Source organism: Gopherus flavomarginatus, chromosome 1 (assembly GCF_025201925.1).
Source record: "Gopherus flavomarginatus isolate rGopFla2 chromosome 1, rGopFla2.mat.asm, whole genome shotgun sequence".
Taxonomy (NCBI): domain Eukaryota; kingdom Metazoa; phylum Chordata; order Testudines; family Testudinidae; genus Gopherus; species Gopherus flavomarginatus.
In genome coordinates, this window is record NC_066617.1 from 98,325,693 (window position 1) to 98,351,898 (window position 26,206).

At 43.2% G+C, this 26,206-nt stretch overlaps 1 protein-coding gene across 1 annotated transcript in view; it reads left to right on the forward strand.

The window, feature by feature from the left end:
• ENTHD1 (ENTH domain containing 1) overlaps window positions 1–26,206 on the forward strand; it is a 77,534-nt gene that overhangs the window by 33,846 nt on the left and 17,482 nt on the right. The window contains exons 4-5 of the mRNA XM_050917199.1: window positions 4,051–4,166; window positions 23,623–23,755. Coding sequence (XP_050773156.1) covers window positions 4,051–4,166; window positions 23,623–23,755 — 249 coding nt within the window. The remainder of the gene's footprint in view (window positions 1–4,050; window positions 4,167–23,622; window positions 23,756–26,206) is intronic.

The following is a 26,206-nucleotide window of genomic DNA, read 5'->3' on the forward strand; positions in this document are numbered from 1 at the left end:
CCTTTTTCCCTTCCCCCCTCCAGGTGCTCCTGGAGAGATACACAGACACAAGCTCTGTGAATCTAAACAGAGGGAGTCCACCCTCTGTAATTCCAGTCCTGGAAACAAAAGCACTTTCCTCTTCACCCAGAGGGAATGCAAAATCAGGCTAGCAAATCCAACACACACAGATCTCCCCTTGATTTCTTCCTCCCACCAATTCCCTGGTGAGTACAGACTCAATTTCCCTGAAGTTCCCCACTAAAGAAAAACTCCAACAGGTCTTAAAAGAAAGCTTTATATAATAAAGAAAGAAAAATACATACAAATGGTCTCTCTGTATTAAGGTGACAAATACAGGGTCAATTGCTTAAAAGAATTTTGAATAAACAGCCTTATTCAAAAAGAATACAAATCAAAGCACTCCAGCCACTATAGACATGTAAATACAAAAACAACAAAACCATGTTTGGTACTTACAACTTGGAAACAGAAGATTAGAAAACAGAAATCACTTCTCAAAGCTGAGAGAAAAGCAGGCAGGCAGACAAAGACTCAGACACAAAATTCCCTCCACCCAGAGTTGAAAAAAATCCTGTTTCCTGAGTGGTCCTCTGGTCAGGTGGTTCAGATACTTCTTTCCAAGTGAAAGAGACGTTAACCCTTAGCTATCTGTTTATGACAGAAGTATACATGGGAATAGTGTGAGTCTGTAGGGACAAAATCAGGAAAGCCAAGGCAAAGAATGAGTTACAGCTGGCAAGGAATGTTAGACAACAAGAAGTGGTCTTTAAATACATCAGACAAAAACAAGAAAGATCAAGGACAGTGTGGATCCGCTGCTCATTGGAGAAGATGAATTGGTAACGGAAGATGATAGGAAAGCAGGGCTGCTCAATGCCTACTTTTCTTCAGTCTTCTCACAAAAATAAAATGTGACCGGATGACTAGTGAAGTTACCACAGACAATAAAGGGGAAAGGATGCAGACTGGGATAAGTAAAGAACATGTTAGAGATCTTCTGACCAGTTTGAAAGAATTGAAATCAGCAGGCCCAGATGCTATTCACCCGAGGGTACTGAAGGAATTAGCTGAAGAAATCTTAGAGCCCCTGGCAATAATATTTACAAACTCATAGATAACAGGAGAGGTCCCAGAAGACTGGAAAAGTGCTAAAATAGTGCCCATCTTTAAAAAGGGGGGAAAGGAGGAGCTGCGGAACTATAGATCAGTTAGCCTGACTTTGATACCTGGAAAGCTACTAGAGCAATGTATAAAACATTCAATTTGCAAATACCTGGAGGATGAAGAGGTGAGCACTAGCAGCCACCGTGTATTTACTAAGAACAAATTGTGCCAAACCAGCTTGATTTCCTTCTTTGGCAGGGTAACTGGTTTGATGGAGAGGGGTAATGTGGCGGACATAATATACCTGGACTTCAGCTAGGCTTTTAACAATCCCACATGACATTCTGATAGGTAAGCCGTAGAAATGTGGGCTTGGCAGAACCACCATTAAGTGGATACACAATTGGTAGGCCCCTACAAAATTCATGGTCCATTTTGGTCGATTTCATGGTCATAGGATTTTTAAAGTAATAAATTTCATGATTTCAGATATTTAAATCTGAAATTTCATGATGTTGTAGCTGTACAGGTCCTGACCCAAAAAGGGTTTGTGGGGTGTGTGTATAAGGTTATTGTAGGGCGGTGATGGTATTGCCACCCTTACTTCTGTGCTGCTACTCGTGGTGTCACTGTCTTCAGAGCTGGGTGGCTGGAGAGCTGTGACTGCTGGCCAGAGGGCTCCACATGCTGCTCCCGCTCCAAGAGCCACCCCTGAAGCTCCCATTGGCTGGGAACTGCGGCCTATGGGAGCTGCAGGGGTGGCACCTGCCGACGGGGCAGTGTGCAGAGCTACCTGGCTGTGCCTCTGTGTGGGTGCCGGAGAGGGGACATGCCGCTGCTTCCAGGAACTGCTTGAGCTAAGTGCTGCCCATAGCCTGCACCCCAGCCCTGATCCCCCTCCCACTCTCTGAACCCCTTAATCTCAGCACAGAGCATCCTCCTACACCCAAAACCCTGCATCCTCAGCTCTACCCCAGAGCCCACACCTCCAGCTGAAGCCCTCCCCACATCCCAACCCCTTGCCCCAGCCTGGAGTCCCCCCCGCACTCTGAGCTCCTCATTTCTGGTCCCACTCTAGAGCACTCATCCCCAGCCGGTGCCCACACCCCCTCCTGCACCCCAGCCTCAATTTTGTGAGCATTCATGACCTGCCATACAATTTCCAAATGCAGATGTGGCCCTCAGGCCAAAAAGCTTGCCCACCCCTGCTATGAGGCCTTCAAATATCAGGCTTAAACAGAAATTCAAATAAGTGGTGTCTCCTGTGGTCACCAAGGGAGAGATTTAGGGTATGTCTACACTGTAATTAAAAACCCGTGGCTGGCTTGTGTCAGCTGACTCGGGCTGTTTAATTGCTGTGTAGATGTTTGGACTCAGGCTGGAGCCCAGTCTCTGGGACCCTGCAAGGTGGGAGAGTCCCAGAGCTTGGGTTGCAGCCAGAGCCTGAAAATCTACACTGAAGCTAAACAGTCCCTTAGCCTGAGTCCCATGAGTCTAAATCACCTGGCACAGGCCAGTCATGGTTTTTTAATTGCAGTGTAGACATACCCTTAGTTTCAATACTTAGGTCAGTCTTTTACTTCCTGGGGGACTGCAGGGGCTAGAAGTAGAGCTGTGCAAATAATGAATGTTTTAATTCACTGAGAATTCTGAAAAAAAAAATCAGAAAAAATCATTTTGGATTTAATTATGTTTTTTTTTTTAATTTTTCCATGTAGGAGATTTTGAAATGAAACTGTTTTTAACAGGAAAATAATCAATTGTTTTGGAATGTTTATTTCAACACAACTACTTCAGCTAAACCAACATGAACTCACGAAACATTCTGGTGTCACTGAATCTGCATTTTTGGTTGAACAAAGTTTCACATACCTTTGCATTGCTGTATAGAGATACCTGTTAGCTGATCCACGCACTCGTGAGTTCCAAAGGGGACTTCCATCCATGCCTGGTCAGTTTTAGGAAAGTTACTGAATGACCCTTGAGTGTAAGAGATTGTTCACAGAGAAGCTGCCAAAATATCTAAATAATATTTATTCTTTTACCCACAAAATCAGGGCATCAAATGAAGGTGTTCTCTCAGCTCACTCTCCCTTTCTCTCTCATTTTTACATACACAATCCCACTCCTATTTTATCCTGCCATGTGAAATCACAATACTGATGATGTGATATCAATTTTTTTGCCATAACAAGAGAATCATGGTTCATTGCAGCACTAGGCAAGAAAATAATTTGTTTAATTATTATTTGTTAAGCCAGGCTGTTAAAAGATATAACCAGGGAAAAAAGCTAATATAAAAACAGTCTGAAAAGGTAGCAAATAAAATTAAAATTATTCATGACAATATCATTTCATCTTCTCATATTTTCACATTTTTCTCTGAACAAAGTTCTCTTTTAGTGGCTTGTGGTCTTTAAAATTTGTCATGATCTTTTCAAATGGTCTCTAAACTCCTGTTTAGTTCCTTGTGATGTGCAGCACATGTCTGCCATGCTGCAGTAATAATATTCCTTTTAAATAGTAATTAGAAGGTTTGGTGGGAGGGGAGGGGATGATTCTAGTATTGGTTTACTGGGCATTCATTTCTCTGTATAATTTTCACATAAGTGAGCAGAATGACCTGCTTCTTGCATTCATTTCACCTGTATATAAAAGAAGGTATGTTTTACACACTGTGGATATAATACAGAAGGCAGTAGGTAAGAATAGGAGGGCCGTGCTGAATTTTGAATCCAACTGGGTTTGTCAATTATCATAAAGTTATAAAAGCTGTTAGTATTCAGTCCCAGTCATTGGCAGGTGGCATTGCAGTTAATGGACCAAATGAGCCTTCAGAGGCATTTTTCTACCCGATTAACTCCAGAAAATTTAACACCTGTGTAAAACTCATTTTTTATTTTGCCAAAGTAATGTTTTTTTTAATATTTCTTTCATTGACAGACCATTTTCCTAAGGCAGCATCTGCACCACAGCAAAACCAGCCTTTTCAGTCACCAGGGAAAGCAACAGTGGCCCAAGAAATGGTGGCATCCCAAATCATTGCTAAGAAGTCAGAGGTAAATGCTATAGGGAACGATGCTACTGTTGGAGGAGAGGGGTTGAAGGATGCCTAAATCAGTCTGTTCTGATCCTTATACTATTTATTACCATGGCAGCGAACAGGTCAGAAACACACTGGAATTTTCCAAATTAGGATGTGATCTCAGAGCCAGGTTTATGATTTGTGGGTCCCCATACTGCTGGAGTGAGGGGAATTATGTTGTCCACCATCTCCCCACTCTAGCCCAACCGTTGGAAGAGACTGGACAAAGAGACCGGATATGACTTGCTAAGTCTGTATAAAGCCCCCGAAAGTGAAGGTTCCCAGCAATCTTAAAGGAAAACTCCAGTGTTGTTTTTAAAATTTTGTATCAAAAGAACATCAAAGCTATCTTCTTAAAATTGACATTAAATATTTTAAAAGGTACAACTCCATGAAGAATGCCATTATCTTGCTAACAGGTAGAAGTTAGGTCAGGGAGCAACTTAGTCTGCATTGAAATCAGTCAGGAAACACTGGATTGTGAATACCAATTTTTGGTAAATTTAAAATACAATTTTTTTCAAGTAAACATAATTTTGTTTGAACTTAACTTGTTTTACTTTATTTTACTGGAAGATAGTGTCTAGGAATTTCAGAAGATAAAATGAAATCTCCCTCCCGGAGAAATATCAGGCAGTTGATCTGTCCCCTTCTCTTCTTCTTCAGCTTACTATTCTTATACCAGATCATGCATCCTTTACCTCTGACCTTAGCGCTAAACTCCACCCATATTCTCAGCTCTGCCTTCCCTTCTTGCAGCCTGACTCCAGCAGTAGAACTGTAAGGTACCACAGCTCTTGAACCCAGTCCACAAGGTTTACAAGTGAGACCCTTACCCTATGTGCCATTGCACTCCAAAGTCAAATAAGGAAACTGCAGCTGAAACCCCACAAAGAGGGGCTATATCCACTGACTCAGCAGGATCAGCTGACTAACAGTGGACTGCTGATTGGACACTTTTTAGCATGAGGCTTCCTACTGTTCCCACACTCCTTGTCTGAGCAACCAGTCACTAGGCCTGCAGCTGACCAGACTCCTGAAACTAAGTTCCTGCTTCCTCACCTGGTTCCCACTCCTTATTCCTGTTCCTCACCTTGTTCCTTTCCCTGTTCCTTCATCCTAACTCCAGTTATTGACTCTGGCTTCTTGACTCTTAGTGTGCTTCTGGCTCTGGTTTGATCCTTAGCATGGCTTCTGACTGACTCCAGCTGTGACCCTTGGTGTGACTCCTGACCCCAACACTACTCTGGACTCCGACCATTAACTCAGACTACCCACGTTATGGGCCTTGACAGTTAACTCAAACCCTCTCAGTCTCTTCCTGGACTTATTGATCAACCCCTGGAGCGAGTATGGACATTAGCGGTACTCCTGCCTCACCAGTGCTCCAGGGGCTTGAGTCTGTGGAAACAGATTACTGTCCTCCAGACTGCGAAACAGAGACTATGGGATCAAATATGGCATCTTCAAATGGAAAATTGCTCTGTGTGGGAACAAGTAGCAGCACTTGGAACAACTGCAGGTACCCACTTATCTCCCTTTATGACACCAGCTTGGGTGACCAACCCCAGAGTTCCATTACCAGAGAGATATGATGGCACCCATAGCAAGTTTTGCAGGTTGATTACCAAGCGCAGATTATTTATGCTCCAGCCCCAGGAATATGCCATGGAAAGGACCACCCAGTGCTGACAAGATAGGATTCTTTCTTGCAAATGTTTGCCACCACTTTTGATGACCTGCATAAAGCTCGCATGGCAGAGACTGCCTTATGCAAGCTTTGGCAAAACTGGGGTTGGCCCCTTCCTGCATCACCCAGTTTAGATGCTTGGCCACAGATGTTGCCTGGAGAATGATGTCACACACCTCCATCAGTTTCAGCTCAGTCTCTGTGACAAATTAAAGGACAAGCCTGCACAGGTAGACTCTCCCCCCAGGTTGGAGGCATTTATGGACCTGTGTATCAGGATAGACATCAGAATTCATGAACAACAAATGGAATGGAGGAAGCCCCCCTCTATGTTCCACACTTGCCCAATGTTCATCCCTCAGACTCAAGGAAGTCTGGCCCTAGTTGAACCCATGCAGATAGATGTGGTGCAGTCCCATCTGACCCAGGGCGAGTGAGAGATAGAAAAACCTCTTTCTACTGTGGAGAAGCAGGATGGAGGTATCCATGTGCCCTGTCAAAATCTCTGCCAGCCCAACAGTGGGAAAAGATTAGGCCTTGGAAAAGGTTCAGAAAAGGGCAACAAAAATTACAGGTATGGAACGGCTTCCAGATGAGGAGAGATTAATAAGACTGGGACTTTTCAGCTTGGAAAAGTGATGGCTAAGGGGAGATATGATTGAGGTCTATAAAATCATGACTGGTGTAGAGAAAGTAGATAAGGAAGTGTTGTTTACTATTTCTCATAAAACAAGAACTAGGGGTCACCAAATGAAATTAATTTGTTTTAAACCTGCTGCCTATTAAAGAAAGTATTTCTTCATACAACGCACAGTCAACCTGTGGAACTCCATGCCAGAGGATGTGGTGAAGGCCAAGACTATAACAGGGTTCAAAAAAGAACTAGATAAATTCATGGACAATAGGTACATCAATGGCTACTAGCTAGGATGGGCAGGAATGGCGTCCCTAGCCTCGGTTTGCCAGAAGCTGGGAATGAGCGACAGGGGATGGATCACTTGATGATAACCTGTTCTGTTCATTCCCTCTGGGGCATCTGGCACTGGCCACTGTTGGAAGACAGAATACTGGGCTAGATGGACCTTTGGTTTGACCCAGTAGGGCTGTTCTTATGGTCCAGGCTCAGCTAGGGGTCTTGAGCCTGCGCACCACCATTGAAAGATCCCAAGGTTCTGGTCAACTGAGAGGCCATCATTCTTCCTTACATCTACCAATTCCTCTGCAATTGCAGATCCTACAGGACAAACAGGCCTTTTCCATGCAATGGACCCCGACTGACTTGGGAGTGGGGGATAATTTTATGGATCTCTATAGCTCAGGTTCTCAGCCTTCCAGTAAAACCCCAAAACACCCTAGATAGGGAAGAAACAGTAGACAGGTCCCCACTGATGTTGGGCCCAGTTACTCAAGAGACATCTTTAAAATTGGGGAAAAGCAGGAAGTCCTACAATTCACTCTTATTAGTGTCCTGCATCTTACCTTGATTTTGGGACACCTGGCTACTCTGGCATAACCTCAATTTTCTGTGGTCGCAACACATTCTCTCCTTCCCATTGAGCTTCTCCCAGTTCAAGAACCTGAAATCCTAGAACCCAAGCTGGAAAAACCCGTTTGAAGAACTCACAGGCCTGCCCACATGGCTGCAACTCCACTGGGTCCAGAAACACCAATTCTCCATGACAAACCATGCCTCCCCATAAAATACTGAGACTACCAGGACATCTTTGAAAAAACAAAGTGCACACATACAGTATCCCTGCATCATGATTTATGATTGTCCCATAGACCTGTGAAACCAGAAAAACCACCACCCCACATACAGAAACTGCACCATTGCCTTTGTGAAATCTGTCTTGTTTCTGACCAACAGGGAGGAATTGGTAGCGAATCTGAAGGTGAAAGTCAATTTGGGTGACTGATCATGAAATGATAGATTTCATGATTCTAAGGAAAGGGAGTGAGAACAGGGATAATGGACTTCAAAAAAAGCAAACTTTAACAAACTGTGAGAACTGGTAGGTAAGGTCTCATGGGAAGAAAATCTAAGGGGAAAAGGAATTCAGGGGAGCTGGCAGTTCCTCAAGGAGACAATAGTAAAGACACAACTGCAAACTATTCTGATGCAAAGGAAGACAGAAGAATAGTAAGTGATCAATATGACTCCATCAGGGGCTCTTTAATGACCTGAAAATCAAAAAGGAATCCTACAAAAAGTAGAAGCATGGTCAAATTGATAAGGAGGAGTACAAAAGAACAGCACAAGTATGTGGGGACAAAATCAGAAAGCTTAGGGCACATGGCAAGGGATATAAAAGGCAATAAGAATAGTTTATTTAAATATATTAGGAGCAAGAAAAAGACAAAGGAAAGTGTAGGTCCTCTATGTAGTGGGGAAGGAGAGCTAATAACCGATGACATCAAGAAAGCTAAGTGCTTAGTGCCTATGTTGCTTCAGTCTTCACTAAAAAGGTTAATGACGACTAAGGATACGATTCTGTCATGGAGGTCACAGACTCCATAACTTTTCGGGACCTCTGTGACTTCTTCTAGAGCAGGTCCGGAACAGCTAGCCAGCAGCCAGCCCCAGGGCTTCCAGAACAGCTGACTGGCAGCCAGTCCTAGGGCTGCCAGAGCTGTGTCTGGGGTGGGGTCAGTCCCCCTGGGGCTGGAGCAGCAGAGTTCAGCTCCTGCCACAGGAGCAGTTGCAAGCCCCAGCGGAGTTCTGTTTGTCTCCCTGCCCCCCAGACTATTGTTAGTAAAAGTCAGGGATAGTCATGGGCTTCCATGAATTTTTGTTTAGTGCCCACAACCTGTCTCTGACTTTTACTAAAAATACCTGTGACAGAAACTTAACTTAAATTGCGACCAGATACTCAATAAAATTAATATTGACAAATGGGGGCAGGAACGCAGGCCAAAACAGGGAAAGAACAGGATAAACAGAGGTGAAAGTAAGCCGGTCCGGTCCAGTATGGCATACCCGCAAAAGCCAATATGCCGTGCCGGACTGGACCGGCTTCCACGACGGAGATTTAAAAGGTCCAGGGCTCCAGCCACTGCAGGGAGCCCTGGGCCCTTTAAATCCCCGCTGGAGCTCCGGCAGCTGGGCTTGTGCGGGAATTTAAAGGGCCCGGGGCTCCGGCCGCTGCAGGGATCCCCGGGCCCTTTAAATCCCCACCGGAGCTTCAGCAGCTGGGCTCCTGTGGTGATTTAAAGGGCCTGGAGTTCCACGGTGGCCGGAGCCCCAGGCCCTTTAATTGACCCCAGGACTCCCAGCCATCTCTGCAGCTGGTAGCTCCGGGATGATTTAAAGGCTCTGGGACTCCCAGCCAGCAACGGAGCCCCAGGGCCTTTAAATCTTGAAAGGCTCCGCCTCTTCTGGTTGAGGCCACGCCCTCACTCAGGACTCCGGCATACCGGTAAATACTTTAAATTACTTTCACTCCTGAGGACAAAGATTATGTAGATAACTTAGATGTATTCAAGTCAGCAGGGCCTGATGAAATTCGTCCTAAGATACTTAAGGAACTAGCTGAAGCAATCTTTGGGCCATTAGCAGTTATCTTTGAGAACTCCTGGAGGATGGGAGAGGTCCCAGAAGACTGGAAAAGGGCAACATAATACCTATCTTTTAAAAGGGGAACAAGGTGGTCTATAATTCCCCAGGGTCTGTCAGCCTAACTTTAGTACCTGGAAAGGTACTGGAGCAAATTATTAATCAGTTTGTAAGCACCTGGAGGACAATAAGGTTATAAGGAATATTCAGCATGGATTTGTCAATAAATAACACTTAACCAACTTAACTTTGGACAATCCAAGACTTGGCATGCAGTAGCCTGCTTATTCTGATGGCCACAGGTGCAGGATGATGTCTGATCCTACATCAGGTTCTGTGACACATGCGTTTGGACTAAGATCTTTTGAAGCAAGCCTTTTGTCTTCCTGATACAGTATGAAACCCTTTCCCAAACCTGGTCAAATCAAACCCTTGATTTCATAACACAACTACCAGTCAGAAGGACACAACAGTAGTGGATCAGTTTCCCAAAAAGGCCCATTTTGTACCATGCATATGCCTCCAGACTGTAGAAATTACTGCACAACCCCTAATTATGCATTTTTTCACTGTCATGGCCTTCCTGATCTTACCATAGACAGGCTTTCAGTTTACATCCAGAATTTGGAAGGAAGTGTTTCATGTCACGGATGTCCATTCGCATACATCCACCTCTGATAATGCCCATTCAGATGGCCAATCAGAATGGGTCAATCAGGTACTTGAATAGTATCTACACTGTTTCCTGAACCACTGACAAAATAACTGGGTTGTGTTACTCCTCTTAGCCAAATTCACTCATAACAACACAGTGCGCTTCGCCCCAATTCAGTCCCTTCTGTCTCAGCTATGATTTTCATCCACAGTTCAATCCCTCTGTCCCCTTGTCCACAGCAGCTCTTGTTGCCTCAGATCTGCTACAGACTATTCATAACACCCAGGCTAAAGTAAAGGAGCATCCGGAAGCTGCCATAATAGCTTACAAACATCATGTTGACACATACCACAAAGTTCCCACCTCTGACGTTTGGTCAAAAAGTATGGCTGTTCACTAAATACCTACAGACCAACCAATCTATGCACAAATTGGATAATCAATACAAAGGCCCTTACACCTTTCAACAAATCAGTCCAGTGACATTTGAATTGCAGTACTCCCTCAGTCCTGGAAGATCCATCCGGTATCTCATGTAACCCTCCTGAAACCTCTTCTCAATGATCTGTTTCCCTGCTGGTGTCACAGATCCCACCCCCAGTTCAAATATAGGGCCATGAGGAGTACATAGTTTGGGACATCCTGGATTCCCAAATATGCAGAGGAGTGAGTGAGCACTGTATTATTTGATCTACTGGGAAGAATGTGGGTGCGAAAAATGCTCTTGGGAGCCAGCTCATCATGTTTGTGCCCCTGCAAAACTACAGGGATCACCATGAAAAGTCTGACCCCCATGGCTCCTAGAGACCAGCCTTGAAGGTGCGGGGGAGGAGTAGTCTCAGGCATCATAGGTCTCAAATCCAGTCCCACGGGGTTGCCAAGAGAAAGTCCTAGCCCCTGCATCACCACCCTGCAAGGCCAGACAAGAAAACCAGTTGATATCCTTCAACAGGAGCTACACCTGCTAACACAGCAGCATCACCTGACAAGCAGCAGGCTGCTGATTGGACACCTCTTAGCATAAAGATTCCTGTTCCTGCCTTACCCTTTGTCTGAGGGACTAGCTGCTAGGCCTGTTGTTGACCAGACTCCTGAGATCATGTTCATAGCTCCTCACCTGGTTTCCGCTCCTTTTTGTTACCTCGCCTTGTTCCTTTATTTTGTCCTTCATCCTGGCTCCAGTTAACAACTCTGGCTTCTTGACCCTTGGTGTAACTTCTAATTCTGTCTCCAGTTTTGACCCCTGGTGTGACTTCTGGGTCCAACTCTGGTTCAATCCAAGCTGTGGCTTCTGACCCCAACCCTAATTTTAATCTGGGGTTTGACCATGTTAGAGGTCCCAACAAAATCCCACCTATTCTCAGCAATAAATTCCAGCCTGCAGCCTGATTTATTATTATTATTAGTAGTAGTACTGCTGTGGTACCTAGGAACCCTAGTCATGGAACAGGTCCTGATTGTGCCAGGTGCTGTACAAACACAGAAGAAAAAGGCAGTCCCTACCCCAAAGTGCTTGTCTCATCCTTGGGACTTCTCTGGTAGGGAAGTAATATTATTGGCAATCACTATATTGAAGAAGCAGGGAAGGGAAGAGATTAGAGGCATGCCATTTCTCAAGGAATGGGTTCCAAGTTCTCTCTCTCAGCAATTGCCAGCAATGAAAATAAAGAAATATAAGTTACATTAAACCAAACACTTACACAACCCTCACCCCCTACTGTTACCTGACAGCTTTTCTTAAATATATTCCAAAACACCTAAAAATAGCTTTTCCTGTTGATTTCATTTCAGAATGAATTTCTTCTTATCCTATAGGCAGAAAATGGCAGCTTCCACGTAATGAGCTAAGAAACACATGTAGCTGTAGTAAAGTTGAAATATCAAGAAGTATTTCTTAATATTATTTCTATTTCTAAGTTTTTGGATATATTCCATTTTGTTATGATAGGAAGCCACAGAAATTTTGCTTTAAGGCATTCCCTGGGTCCCCTCTGTGATCGGCAAATAGTGACGAAAGCTGAGACCAGTATCAGTTCAGGATACATCCTACAGGGTCATCATGGTAAAACTGCTGCTGGGAGGAAGATGTTCACAGAGATCCAGAGTGCCTTACCCGTACTCACATTTAACATCATTTTACACCATGAGTAATTCCATTTAAATCAATGGGACAACTTGTGGAATTAGGAACTATTTAGTGTGAGTAAGAGTATCCCAATCTGGCCTAGGGTGAGTCCAGCCACTACGTGGAAGTGGGATTATGCTAGCTGGTTAAATTAGCTCTAGCATCTGGCCATCAGTCAGCTGACCTGATGCCCACCTCGAACATGTTTTGGAAGGTGACTTATAAAAAAACTTTGTAAACTGCATTGTTAAGTTTTTTAATAGAAATAACTATATCTCTGTAGACATTGTGTCAGAGCTCTGACCTTGCCACCATGGGTCCTTCACTTCTAGGCAGTTTATGCTAGCCTCAGTGGCTCACTGTGACTGTCTACATAGTCCTTCTCTCTCTAGGGCCAGGGTTACAGTCAACTGAGCCCTTTTCATCATAGGCCAGCAAGGAGGTTGGTGAGAGAACTCCCACAGTCTCTCTTGTCCCTGGGGGCTTATTTCAGAACAGTTTAGCCTCCTATCCTGACAGGGACCTGACTTCCCCTCCTAGGAGATGTTCCCATACTGATGGGTTGGGGGAACCCAGGCCCACCCTCTACTCTGGGTTCTGGCCCAGGGACCCTAATGGTAGCAGCTGTTGGCAGTCACCTTTTCACTGCCAGAGTTGCTACATTTCCCTGGGCCACATCCTCACAGCTCTCCTGCTTCTCCCTTCTTCACCCTTACTTTAGGGCTCCCTTGATGATGGTTTGGGGGTGTTTTCATTAACCAGCCCTTCAGCTGCACTTCCTCTCCTCTGTCTCCCTGACTCTTCTCTGCCTGACTAGAGTGAGCTCTTTTTATAGTATCAGCGGGGCCTTAATTAGAGTCAGGTGGTCACATTAGCTTAATGGCCTCACCTGACTCTTTGCAGGTTAATTAGAGTCAGGTGTTCTCATTAGCCTGGAGCAGCCCCTGCTCTGGTCAGTCAGGGAACAGAAAACTGTTAATCCAGTGGCCAGTATATTTGCCTTCTGTTGTACCCAAATGGCCTGGGTCTATCACAACATGCATGGGTATTCCAGGGCAAATACTCTTTTATTTCCTAGTAACATTTTGTTATCTGATTGCTAGTCTCTGCACAAAGAGGTTATCTGATTAATATGTAGACTAACACACCTTTGTATATTTGGTAGCTTTATGAACTGCAACTTCACCTGATTAAACTGCTTGTTCTAGAAAGAATTCTGTGCTTTCTACCCTACTCTGAGTCTTTTGACAGAGATCTAGGGGAGGAAGGTTTTCCACATTTGGACCATTGAGGAGACATTGCTTTTTAGATCAGGTGGACGAATCCTACACTATTTCCTTCAATTGTGGGAAAGCAGGAGGGACACTGGTGGCCTACGACTCTGATATATTCAAATTCATCCTTGTTCTGTCTTCCAAAATCAATGACATAGGGGCCGGGAGCAGGTGCCTCTTCTGACTGGTGTTTACAGAAGTGAATACAGAGAACCTGAAAGGAGGTGTGTTCAGCCCTTGACCACTGGGAGAATTACTGCATCCCTGAATGTAAGGGTGGTGACAGGAGGTGGAATAAAGAGAAAGACAATCCCGGGAGGGGGAAGTCCCATCCCAGAGGACCCATTTCTGTGTTCAAAGACATTTTTTTCAAATGCACACTATATGGTTCTCAGGGGCATATTCACTGGCCAGTGCATGAAATTCCCTGTGCACTGAGGAGGGGAATATGTCCCAAAAGTTTTATGGAATCTTATGATGAAGTGGAATGCAGTATTGTCTCTGACTCTTCCCATCTATTCCTGGCTATTATTTTGGAGGCTCTACTGTAACTAACTAAGGGCCTGCTGTAACTAATTTGCTTCCTCCTCATCCCAAATAGTTTTCTATAAATGGTAAGCCCTGCTTTGCAAAGAGGTTTGGAAATGAGATTTTTCATTTTAAAAGCATTATTATAGCGTGGTAATATTCCACCATCCCCCTGCCAAGCTTCCCCTTATTACATGTCAGCAGCACTCACCACAGTCCAGCTCTCCCTCTGTTCAGCAAACTGCTTTCACAGTGGATGATGAAACTTGGCATGGATAAACAGTAAATCTCATTAGTGATGCCCACACGTGCTGTGTAAGGGTTTGTATGTGATCTACAGTACTAAAGGAAAGCACATACTCTGATTGCAAAAGAGAAATTGAAAAGGGTTCATCTCTATGGTTGCTAAGTCAGCACAGGCAAAGCTTGCATATATTTTTCAAAATGGCTTATCATAAATATATATTTCAACCCATTCTGTTTTCCATGTGCAGCACACTGGAATTTAGGAAAGCAGCACTTTCAGACTCAGATCCATGCTTTCCCTTTTCTTATGCTGCACGCTTTCATAGTTAAAAATAATGCTTAGCACTTATGTAGGACTTTACAGTTTAAAGTCACTGTCATTGACTAATTAAACCGCACTGAGGCCCAGTGGTTGCCATTGAAAAGTCAACATTTATCAGATACTGTACTGCATAGTGAGCAACGATGCTGGAGATACTGCACTTATTTCCTGTTTTCTGAATAGAGAACTACCATGATTTCCAGCACTGTGGTGACTGAAGATGAATGCTGAATTTTGAATGGTGACCACTGTAAGTATTAGTATCCTTATAGGACAGATGGGAAATCTGAGAGGCTAGGTGCTTGATTCTCATTGACATGAAGGCTGCTTTGCACCACCACGGCAGTGTGAAGAGGTCTTAACGTGGCTGTAAGTGTAATTTACTCAACTTTAAAGCCTCTTCACACTTCCAGGACTGCATCAAGCAGTCTTAGGGTATGGCTACACTTGCAGCCGTACAGCGTGTTGTCAGATGCTACCGGTGTGGTGCTCTGCTCTGTTCAATGTTGATATCACTTGGCTATGTGCGTGTGTTCCCTCTGTGTGCTGTCCCAGCTCTGCGCAGATAGCTGACACAGCAGACCCGAAGAGAACCCCCAATGACCACAGAGTCTAGTAAGGTACAAAGGCACGTTTATTGCCGTATTGGGCCAGGTTTATTGCCGTATTGGGCACAATAGTAGTTCCCTGTAGATTTCTTAGTCTATTTCAGGGCATACTACGAATATGTGCCCCCCGGTCAATGGACTCAGCTCAGTCAGTGGCGGGACTTTCCACTGCCCCCTCGGCTGGACAAAGACACCACCCCAGGGATGCATTCTTATACACAGGTACAAACAAGTTACACATCACTCCTGACGTATGAGGTGCAACCCCTCTACGTAGCAAAGTACAACCTCTCTACGTAGTAAGGTGCTGCCTCTCACCTTGTACATGTTGGTTCAAACAAAACAACTCTATCCATCATATTACCCTTTGGCCCCTGTCATTGGGTTCGCCTGTTCCTTGTTATCTGTGTGGAGTGTACAAGTATGCGAATGTTCTGATATCTGGTGTCCAGTACCTTTTAGGTATGTCTCTTTCTGCAGCATCAGCCCTTTCCTTGACAGCTTCTGTGAGCAGGGCCTGCCTCTGGCTCACAGCTTAACTTTGCTTTATGCTAGCAAAGTCTTGACCGTTACTTTAGTTCAGGCCTTAGGCCTCATACCAGGCCTCTGATACCAAGGTTTATATCTCAGGGCCTCCTCTTACTACACAGCGCTGCCGCGGGAGCGCTCTCGCAGCAGCGCTTTGAAGTGCAAGTGTGGTCGCAGCACCAGCGCAGCGAGAGAGCTCTCCCAGCGCTGCAGGTACTCCACCTCCCTGTGGGGATTAGCTTGCAGCGCTGGGAGCCACGCTCCCAGCACTGGGGCACTGTTTACACTGGCGCTTTGCAGAGTTGTAACTTGCTGCTCTCAGGGGTGTGTTTTTTCACACCCCTGAGCGAGAAAGTTGCAGCGCTGTAAAGCGCCAGTGTAGCCAAGGCCTTAGTGTAAATGAGAACTAGGCCCTAGCTTTGCTGCACATTGTCATTGCCAGAGCCTAGATTAGAATTCAGGAGTTCCTAGTTTCTGGTCTTATACTTATATCCCTAGTGCTTTTTAACGTGGAGAGAGCTTTCAAATGTACCTCACAGAGGCCTTGTCTACACTGGAGAAATTTGCGGTGCTAATCACCAGAAGATGAAGATCACTGGCTTAATAGCCATAGCAGTGCAAATAGTCCTCCCACTACCACCTCATGGCGCATTGGTCTCTGCTCATACAGCTTATGTGGTCTGCTTTCTGTACTTTTTCAGAATGGAGATAAATTTGCTGGAAAATACTTATGCATACAAATAGCACAACAAACAGCATGGAGTTGGTTGCATACTGTTTTCACAGTGATCAGCCTCTCTGATTTTATTCTGATTCTATCATTGGCATGTATCTAAGAATACTGTACTTAGATGTATCTTAGAATACTGTATGAGAATACTGCCAGCTGGCTTGATAGCCAATGTGCAGGCATTAGTGGCCATCTGGGGCGATGAGGTGATCCAGGACCATCTGAAACTAGTCTTTCACACTACTTTAATGTATGACTGGGTACGTGAGCTACTGGTACCAAGATAAGTATTGCTCAGGGTGGCAAAGAGTACTGAGAGAAGGCAAAGGGACTGAAGGTCCAAGAGGAACAAGGCTTGGGACAATTACAATAGATCTGGTTTATGCTGGAAAATGTGCTCCTTTTACAACAAACTGGACTGAGTCCTTAGCATTCACTCTCCTACATAGTCGGAGGTGCTTCTAGATAGCATAGAGCTTTCTTGCAGCGCAATGGTGATGGAAAAAAGGAAAGGACTTGATCTGTGAATCAGGTGGACCAGCAAGACAAGGATCCAGACAAGGTGGTTTCAGACACATTGCTGGAATCTCAGGATCCAGAGCTGGAGGTGGAGACTATGCCTAAGCCATTTCTGCAGGAGGCAGAACAGGAGAGATGCCCTCTAGAGCAGGTATGTAGCTTTTTATTGTAAAATGTACCAATGGGAGTGGATTTTGTAGGCTTGAGGACAGAAAAATGGTTTCCAGGTTCCTATGAACACTGTTCTTAGTGATTTTGGATAGGGGATAATGCCTCACATGAAGGTGGAAGTGTCCAACTCTCTCCCCAACTCTTCCATTCTCTCCTCCCCTACAGAATGAGTGATAGTTACTGACCCTCTCTTCAGCCCACTCAGTTCAGTTCCCCTGTAATCCACCAGGGTCAGCATGTCCCTCAGTAATGTTGCCCCTTGCTTTCCACTGCAGAGTCCAGAGTGGAAGTGCCTGTTTCAGCTTGCATACAGGAGTGGCACCAGGGTTTTTGGCACCCTAGGCGGGGGTCCTTCCGCGCTCCCGGTAGGCAGCAATTCGGTGGCAAGGGGGTCCTTCCACACTCCCTATCTTCGGGGCACTTCAGCGGTGGGTCCCAGAGCGAGTAAAGGACTCGCCACAGAATTGCCGCCAAAGACCCAGAGCGCAGAAGGACCCCCGCCGCCGAATTGCCACCGAGGGCGACAAAATGCCGCCCCCCCAAATCCTGGCGCCCTAGGCGACTGCCTAGGTCGCCTAAATGGAAGCACCGGCCCTGCTTGCGTAGTAGCTGGCTGTGCCATGTCATGCCTCATGGCTAGATTCAATATGATGGATAAGAGGGGAGAAAAAAAGTCAAAAGTAACATAGAAATCACAACAAAAAAGGTCTAAAAATAAGATACTATTGCAAGAAAGTGCATATTGGTGTAATTGTTCATGTGACATCGTACTACTCAATCCATACACAGTTTACTGCTTGTATCTACCTGCACTCAAAAATTTTATTTTTTCTTGCTGTTTAATGCATGAAAAGCAGTCTTAGGCATATTTTGATGACACAGTGAAGTAGAGATAACTACAGACCATGAGAGTAGGGGAACTAATTATGCTGTCTATCCCACTAGCGCTCAGAAATCAAATACACAGATTGAAATCTTGTGGAGATATGATTAATCTTAGATGTGATTTCCCCCCAGTATTCAGGAGTTATGTCCAAAAACCTACACAAAATAAGTCTTCTAGCCTTACAATCAAATTTTGGGGTGTTCCATATTTCCCTCCACCCCTACAGAAGCTCAGACAACTTCTTCATTCACAGTTCTGGTTCTCGAATATCATCAGCGCAAACAAAAACTGCTTTTCTTTCCCTTGTTAATCTAGTTAGAGTGACCACCTCCTGGTCAATCTCCCATCCTCACATTAATCTAGTATCCTCACTCATCCTTATAAATGTTGTGTGTAAATTCTAATAATACATTCCTACCAGCTCTACTCAAAGGAGAAAGTGCCTTGTGACCAAGAACTGGAATTCAAAACTGAAATGGAATGGTTATTTTTTATCACATTCCTTATTGTATCAAGGGAGATATGTGCTTTTGCTATGATTATTAACTCTTTCATTTCTTATCTCTCATTTTAGTGGCCTTTGTGGGTCATCCCAGAACAGACCTGGGGCAAGCAGACTGGACCCATAGAGATGGAATGACTGACAGACTTGAAGTCCAGGAAAAGGAAGAACTAGACATGCACAAATATATGAATAAAGACATATATATATATACACACACACACACACACATCTTATAGAGCTGGAAGGGACCCTGAAAGGTCATTGAGTCCAGCCCCCTACCTTCACTAGCAGGACTAAGTAATGATTTTGCCTTAGATCCTTAAGTGGCCTCCTTAAGGAGTGAACTAACAACCCTGGGTTTAGCAGGGCAATACTCAAACCACTGAGCTATCCCTCCCCCCTTGGACTACACATATAAATTTGAGGACATAAAATAAATGACCTTTGAGAAATAGGAAGGTTTCAGACAGGACAACAGGGAAATGCTGCAGGGCTAATTTCAGAAGGAGGGAGAAATGCAAATGGAGGACAGACAGTTCCAAAGGGAAATTTTCAACTATTACATCAGGGCTCAAGCATAAGTGAAGTACTGACGCAACAACTAGCTGTTACACGTATGCCTGCAATCCCTGAACAGTACAACATTTTAAATCAGGATACCACTACTTATTGGATTACCTCCTACTCTTGCTGCCTCATAGCCATTCCACCCTTTACAAGATCCTGGAAAGGAAAATTGGAGTCCCAGCGAGATGCACTTATGAACTTTGAAGATAGCATCTCTATTGTTTTTTATAGTGTACCTATGTCAATTTGTTTTGCTGTTGCAGCTGGCCTGCAACTTTGTGTATAACAGAGGAGCTTCTGGAGTCCTTGTAATAACTCCCAGAATCCACTTCTTCAGACTGCCGAGTAGGGAACTGTATGATAAAAAATCCAGAGGGCAATGCAAACACAACTATGTAACAGAGCACAAGTGTGTTTACAGGGCAAAACTGCAACCAGAACAGAATGGCTAATGTGGACACACTGCTGCATTGATACTTACAGCAGTGTCACCCCACCAGTTCAGTTACAAATGGTTCAATCCTCTACTGTAGACAAAGCCATAAATATGATTCCACTTACCTTCCACACAGTGTTAACCATTTTCCTTACCACATTTGCTAATTTAACTCATTTAGGATTTTACAGAAGCGTTATCCTCTCTCAGCTTTATCCTTCTATTTGAATTGATCCTGCCAAGAACTCATAATCATCAATTTCTGCTATCAGAATATTTTTCATGTCAAATGCAACCTGATTCTTACAAAATAAAAACCATTACCAACCTTTGCCCCCAAATAGAATTGAAACCAAACCAAAGCTTTTGCAAAACTCAGTGATGATCAGTTAATGTTTTTACTGTTGTTTTTCATTTCAATGCAGTCATTGCATTACCTTTTTAAGGTGTGAAGCAGAAATAGATAAATGCTTTTCTCACTAATTCTGGCCCTGCTTTATAGATCTAAGAGGCTAGAATCATTATCCAAACTTTTGGGTAGTTACGTGAACAGAACTACCAAGACCGAGTTGTGTCAGCTTCCAAGCAGTCTAGAAGGGTTTGGACTTCTGGAATATGTTGTTTCTTTGTTGTGAGAAAAATGAACAGACACAAACTTGGGGTATTCTTTCTTATTCTACTTTTTAGATTGTTCCTATTATTTCTTTGACTAAAGATGAGTAAAAACAACAAAAGCAGCAACTAAGATTACATGCATGTAGCACAGCACCACTTTCAGGGCTCTATCAGAACATCTTTGCGTTCAACCTTTAAACCCATGTGTCACCAGACTACTTTCAATGTCTGTGTCTGAACCCACCCCAAACACATTAAAACTTCGTAAGATCATATACTTTTCTGTCATTCACAGTCACTGCCACCAGCCATATGCCAATCACAATTACGCCTCCTACACCCAAGGCTGCCAGTCTGTCTGGAGTTGCCAAAGCAGATTCATTTTAATCTGTTCTAGGAATGTACGACTTTAATCTTGACTGTACTACAAAAAAATACCCATTGTTGATAGCAGGTGTCAGCAACAAAGAGAGTTAAACCAATGCTGAATGTAGTTTACCTGCAAGTGTGCTAAGGATAGAGATCAGCACTGTTTCAACTGCATTCATTCCTGCTACCCTGATGTAAGCAACAGATACTTTTCTAGTGTAGCCAAGGCCTTAATTCCCCATTCAGCTGCTTTAAGCACTGCTTTGTTAAACCTAATCTGTTAAGACAATTGGAAACCTGCTTTGGTTTTTAACTAGGGCTGTCAAGCGATTAAAAAAAATCGCGATTAATCACTCTGTTAAACAATAATAGAATACCATTTATTTAAATTTTTTGAATGTTTTCTACATTTTCAAATATATTTATTTCAATTACAAGTGTACAGTGCTCACTTTATATTTATTTTTTATTACAAATATTTGCACTGTAAAAAACAAAAGAAATAGTATTTTTCAATTCACCTAATACAAGTACAGTAGTGCAATCTCTTTATCAAGAAAGTTGAACTTACAATCATAGAATTATGTACAAAAAACCTCAGCATTAAAAAATAGAACAATGTAAAACTTTTGAACCTACAAGTCCAACCAGTTCTACTTCTTGTTCAAACAATTGCTCAGACAAACAAGTTTGTTTACATTTGCAGGAGATAATGCTGCCTGCTTCTTGTTTACAATGTCACCTGAAAGTGAGAACAGGCATTTGCATGGCACTGTTCTAGCCGGCGTCGCAAGATATTTACATGTCAGATGTGCTAAAGATTCATATGTCCCTTGATGCTTCAGCCACCATTCCAGAGGACATGTGTCCATGCTGATGTCGGATTCTGCTCAGTAACGATCCAAAGCAGTGCGGACTGACACATGTTCATTTCCATCATATAAGTCAGATTCCACCACCAGAAGATTGATTTTTTTTTTTGGTGATCTGTGTTCCGTAGTTTCTGCATCAGAGTATTGCTCTTTTAAGACTTCTGAAGGCATGCTCCACACCTCTCCCTCTCAGATTTTGGAAGGCACTTCAGGTTCTTAAATCTCAGGTCGAGTGCTGTAGCTATCTTTAGAAATTTCACATTAGTATCTTCTTTATATTTTTTCAAATTTGCAGTAAAAGTGTTCTTAAAATGAACAACATGTGCTGTGTTATCATCTGAGGCTGCTATAACATGAAATATATGGCAGAATGCGGGTAAACCAAAGCAGGAGACATACAATTCTCCCCCAAAGAGTTCAGTCACTAATTTAATTAATGCATTTTTTTTAACAAGCGTCATCAGCATAGAAGCATGTCCTCTGCAATGAAGGCTGAAGCATGAAGAGACATATGAATCTTCAGTGCATCTGGCAGGTAAATAACTTGCAATGCCAGCTACAGCTGTGCCATGCAAACACCTGTTCTCACTTTCAAGTGACATTGTAATTAAGAAGTGGGAAGAATTATTTCCCACAAATGTAAACAAGTTGTTTGTCTTAGCAATTGGCTGAACAAGAAGTAGGACTGAGTGGACTTGTAGGCTCTGAAGTTTTACATTGTTTTTGAGTGCAGTTATGTCCCAAAAAACCTACATTTGTAAGTTGTACTTTCATGATAAAGAGATTGCACTACAGTACTTGTATGAGGTGAATTGAAAAATACTATTTTTTTTATCATATTTACAGTGCAAATGTTTGTAATAAAAAGTAATAATATAAAGTGGGCAGTGTACACTTTGTATTCTGTGTTGTAATTGAAATTGATATATTTTAAAATCTAGAAAAACATCCAAAAATATTTAATAAATTTCAATTGGTATTCTATTGTTTAACAGTGCGATTAACTCAAAAAAACTGAGTGATTAATCTCATGAGTTAACTGCAATTAATCGGCAGTCCTATTTTTAGCCCTTTTTGTGAAGAGAGGAAAGCATTTCAAACATTACCTATTTCAATGAAAGTATTTTCATATCTGTCCTAGCTGCCAGTGTGTGACCATATCAGCAGTCAACTGAGATGTTATAATCACCAATTTTTGGCTTCCCTCTAAGATCAAATAAAATAAAACAAGCTGTGAGCAACACTAGGCCAGCTCATCAGCTGGTGGAAATCAGCATAACTCCAATGACTTCCAGGAAGCTACACCAATTAACCCCAGCTGATACTGGCCCAACACACCTGATACTGAAGAGATCTGGGTTCTCTTCTCTTGGGGAGATTTCTTTACTTTTCTTAGCCCAGTTTCCCCATCTGAAAAGACAAAATACTAATACCCTACCTCACAGTGCTGTAACAAGGCTGAATTCTTTAATATTTGTAAAATGTTTTAGCATCCTCAGATGAAAGATGCCATGAAATTGCAAAGTAGTTGTAGTATTACGAGCTGAAGTTGGGACTGGTAAAAGAGAATCCTTATCAAAACACAAATCTTTTCAATAATAGCAAAGAAAATGTAGGGCCAGAACATTTCTTTTTGTATCAATGGTCTTTTTTTACAAGTTTGCTCTCGGGCAGAAGTCACCCTATAGCAGAATAACAGATCGAAGTAAGTCCCTTAGTATTTTAAAAGGTGACCAGAAAAGCCTGCAAGACCTCATTATAGGGTTCTGTGTTTCTCCTGTAATAGATGATCATATCACTGACACCTAAAGCAGAACAGTGAGCTGCATTCTTTATGGTGCTTTAGATATTAGTGACATCAACATTAGTAGGGGAAATGCAGCCCCCTGGACTCAGGTCTTGGAATGCAGGTAAGTCGCAGAAGTCAGCATTTAGTAATTTTTATTTTAAAACATATTCTTCCAATGGCCTGATTCTCACATGGATAAATGTCTTATCAGTCTTAAACATTTTAAAAATATTTCAGTCTGTATTTAATGGCCAGTGGTTTTACTAAAAAACAACCAACCAACCAACCAATTTAGGTAAGTTGCAATTTTTAACACCCTGCCCCCTTCTTGGTTTTAACACCACCTGTAAAGCTTGAGTCTTCACCACTTTGAGCAGCATGGCTTGTATCTGAGTGTTCACTGCTTAACTGATTATTTCTGTATGGTCTTCTCCACCAGGACTTGATAGTATTTAGTGAGGATGAGCAGACCCCCGCCACCACCACTTTGCCACCTCCATTTCCTGCTGAGGGCTCTTCAGATGGAGCACCACCACTGGTGCAGGCAGCTGCCAGTGACTCCTGGAACAGAAGTATGATGGCTAAGCAGTTCAAAACCTGAGCAGGGACAGAAGTTCTGTATTAACACAGAATCTTTAACTGAATGAGCTTTACCAAAATAAGTCAGTTTGGGAGGTATTTTATATAACCACTTTACTGCTGAATAACATAGCTGATACATAGGGCAAAACTCACATCAGCTTCTGGTGCTTCCTGTGCTTCAAAGGAATAGTCCATTCCAATGGACAGGAAAAGAGTTAATTGAAATGGGCAGACCTAAAAAGGGTTCAGTTTGATTTCAGGCAACCATTCATAAATTTGGATGCTTGTTCTGACTCTGTCTCCTTTGGTTCCTTACCTTCAACCCTCTGATATTAATTAGACCCCCCTGAAGTCTTCCCCTACAAGGCTGCTGCATATAGGACATCAGTTTTTTTGCTTGTCCATGGGCACCCTCTGTATTTAAATTTTTCCTACACTCTAAACTTTCCCTGTTCAGAGGTGCGCACTGAGTGCATTGCTTAGAAGATTGGAATACAGCAGAGCATAAGACGCAACCAGAGAGGCTGTCAATACTGCTAGATAGCAGGATGTTCAAACGGTAGTGGGGAAGGGTGATAGGAAGGAAGGGACATGTGTGGAAAAGGAGTTATTAAGAGGCAGCCAGGGAACGGAGTGAAGGAAGAGGCTAGGGCATAGAGCTGGTGCTATGGAAGGGGCCTAGAAAGAAGGGAAGTTTTTTGAGGCTGTGGAGAGAGGAGGAAATATGAACCATAAAGAAGTTCTGAAGCATTTCAGAGAAAGAGTTGAGATTCAGTTCAGTTAATACTTTTGAGACCCCAGATTGTACAGTCCTAGTTTAAGAAGAGTCTCTGAAATGGAGTTATTTCTATACAGACGCACCTCAAATTATGCAAACCCAACTTACACAAATCTGCACTTATAGCTTTTTTTTTTTTTTTTTTTTTTGCATAATTGTCGGGTATATGTTCCCAACTTACGCAAAATTAGACTTACACAAGCTGTAAACTGGGGAGTGTCTGTATTGCTTTCTAACAGCTGATGCTGGCTTAAGTTACTTTTGTAAGTAGGAGCTGTTCAGCTTCTCCACAATATGGTTTATATTTTTCTCCCCTCTACTTCATTAGGATAAAGGGCTGAAATCAGCTTCCTTAAGAAGGGTTCATGTGTTCCTGCTGCTATCTCTTCTACTGCACCTCAAGTGAGAGTTCTATGACATCACAATTGGTTGCCGTGGAAACAAGTGATGTCACAAGCAGAGAATTAGGACCTCAGGCGCAAGACATGGGGGCAAGAGAATAATAAGCAGCTGGAGTAGGTGAACTCTCAAGGAACCAAGATCCTGTTTTCATGCCAACGCTTGTCTCCTTAGTGATAAAAAACGAGGGGGAGTGAAATGCAGGAAATCTCATAGCTTAGAAGCTGAATTACTTTTACATTTTTAAAGTCTTCCGTAAGACTTTTTATTATAAATATAAATTATATTTAGGTGTAAGCATAAGAAGCGTATTCGCGGTGGGTGGGGGGGATTGTTTGCTTTTACTCCTTGTCCTTCCCTGCCTTTAAAAACATAGGAGAATGTGTCACCTCATTATTTGTGTATGTGAAACAGCCATAAATGTCTTCCTAAAAAGCCTATCATAAAAATGCAGGGAAGGGAAAGAACAAGGAAGAGGGGATTCATTATTCTGTTCCTGTGAATGTAATAGGTAAAACCAAAGCTGCCTGTGGTAAAAGCTGGACTTCACTACATGTAGGGCTGAAATCTCTCCCTCCTTATCCTGCAGGGGGGGAAAAGTTTATCATCATACCATGTTGCAAAGCTTAAAATAATACTGGGGTCTGTCACGTGAATTTTGGGGAAGATGGACAATTCAAACCAGTTCCACATGCCTTTAACAAATCTTTCTGCTATAAACACACACAGTATAATCCCTCTGTTTTCTAGACCGGTTCTCATTATCTCAGCTAATCATAGAAGATTAGGGTTGGAAGAGACCTCAGGAGGTCATCTAGTCCAACCCCTTGCTCAAAGCAGGACCAATCTCAACTAAATCATCCCAGCCAGGGCTTTGTCAAGTAGGGCCTTAAAAACCTCTAAGGATGGAGATTCCACCATCTCTCTAGGTAACCCATTCCAGTGCTTCACCACCCTCCTAGTGAAATAATTTTTCCTAATATCCAACCTAAATCTCCCCCACTGCAACTTGAAACCACTGCTGCTTGTTCTGTCATCTGCCACCAGTGAGAACAGCCCAGCTCCATCCTCTTTGGATCCCCCGCCTTCAGGTAGTTGAAGGCTGCTATCAAATCCCCCCTCACTCTTCTCTTCTGCAGCCTAAATAATCCCAGTTCCCTCAGCCTCTCCTCATAAATCATGTGCCTCAGCCCACTAATGATTTTCATTGCCCTCTGCTGGACTCTCTCCAATTTGTCCAAATCCTTTCGGGGGGAGGGAGCGG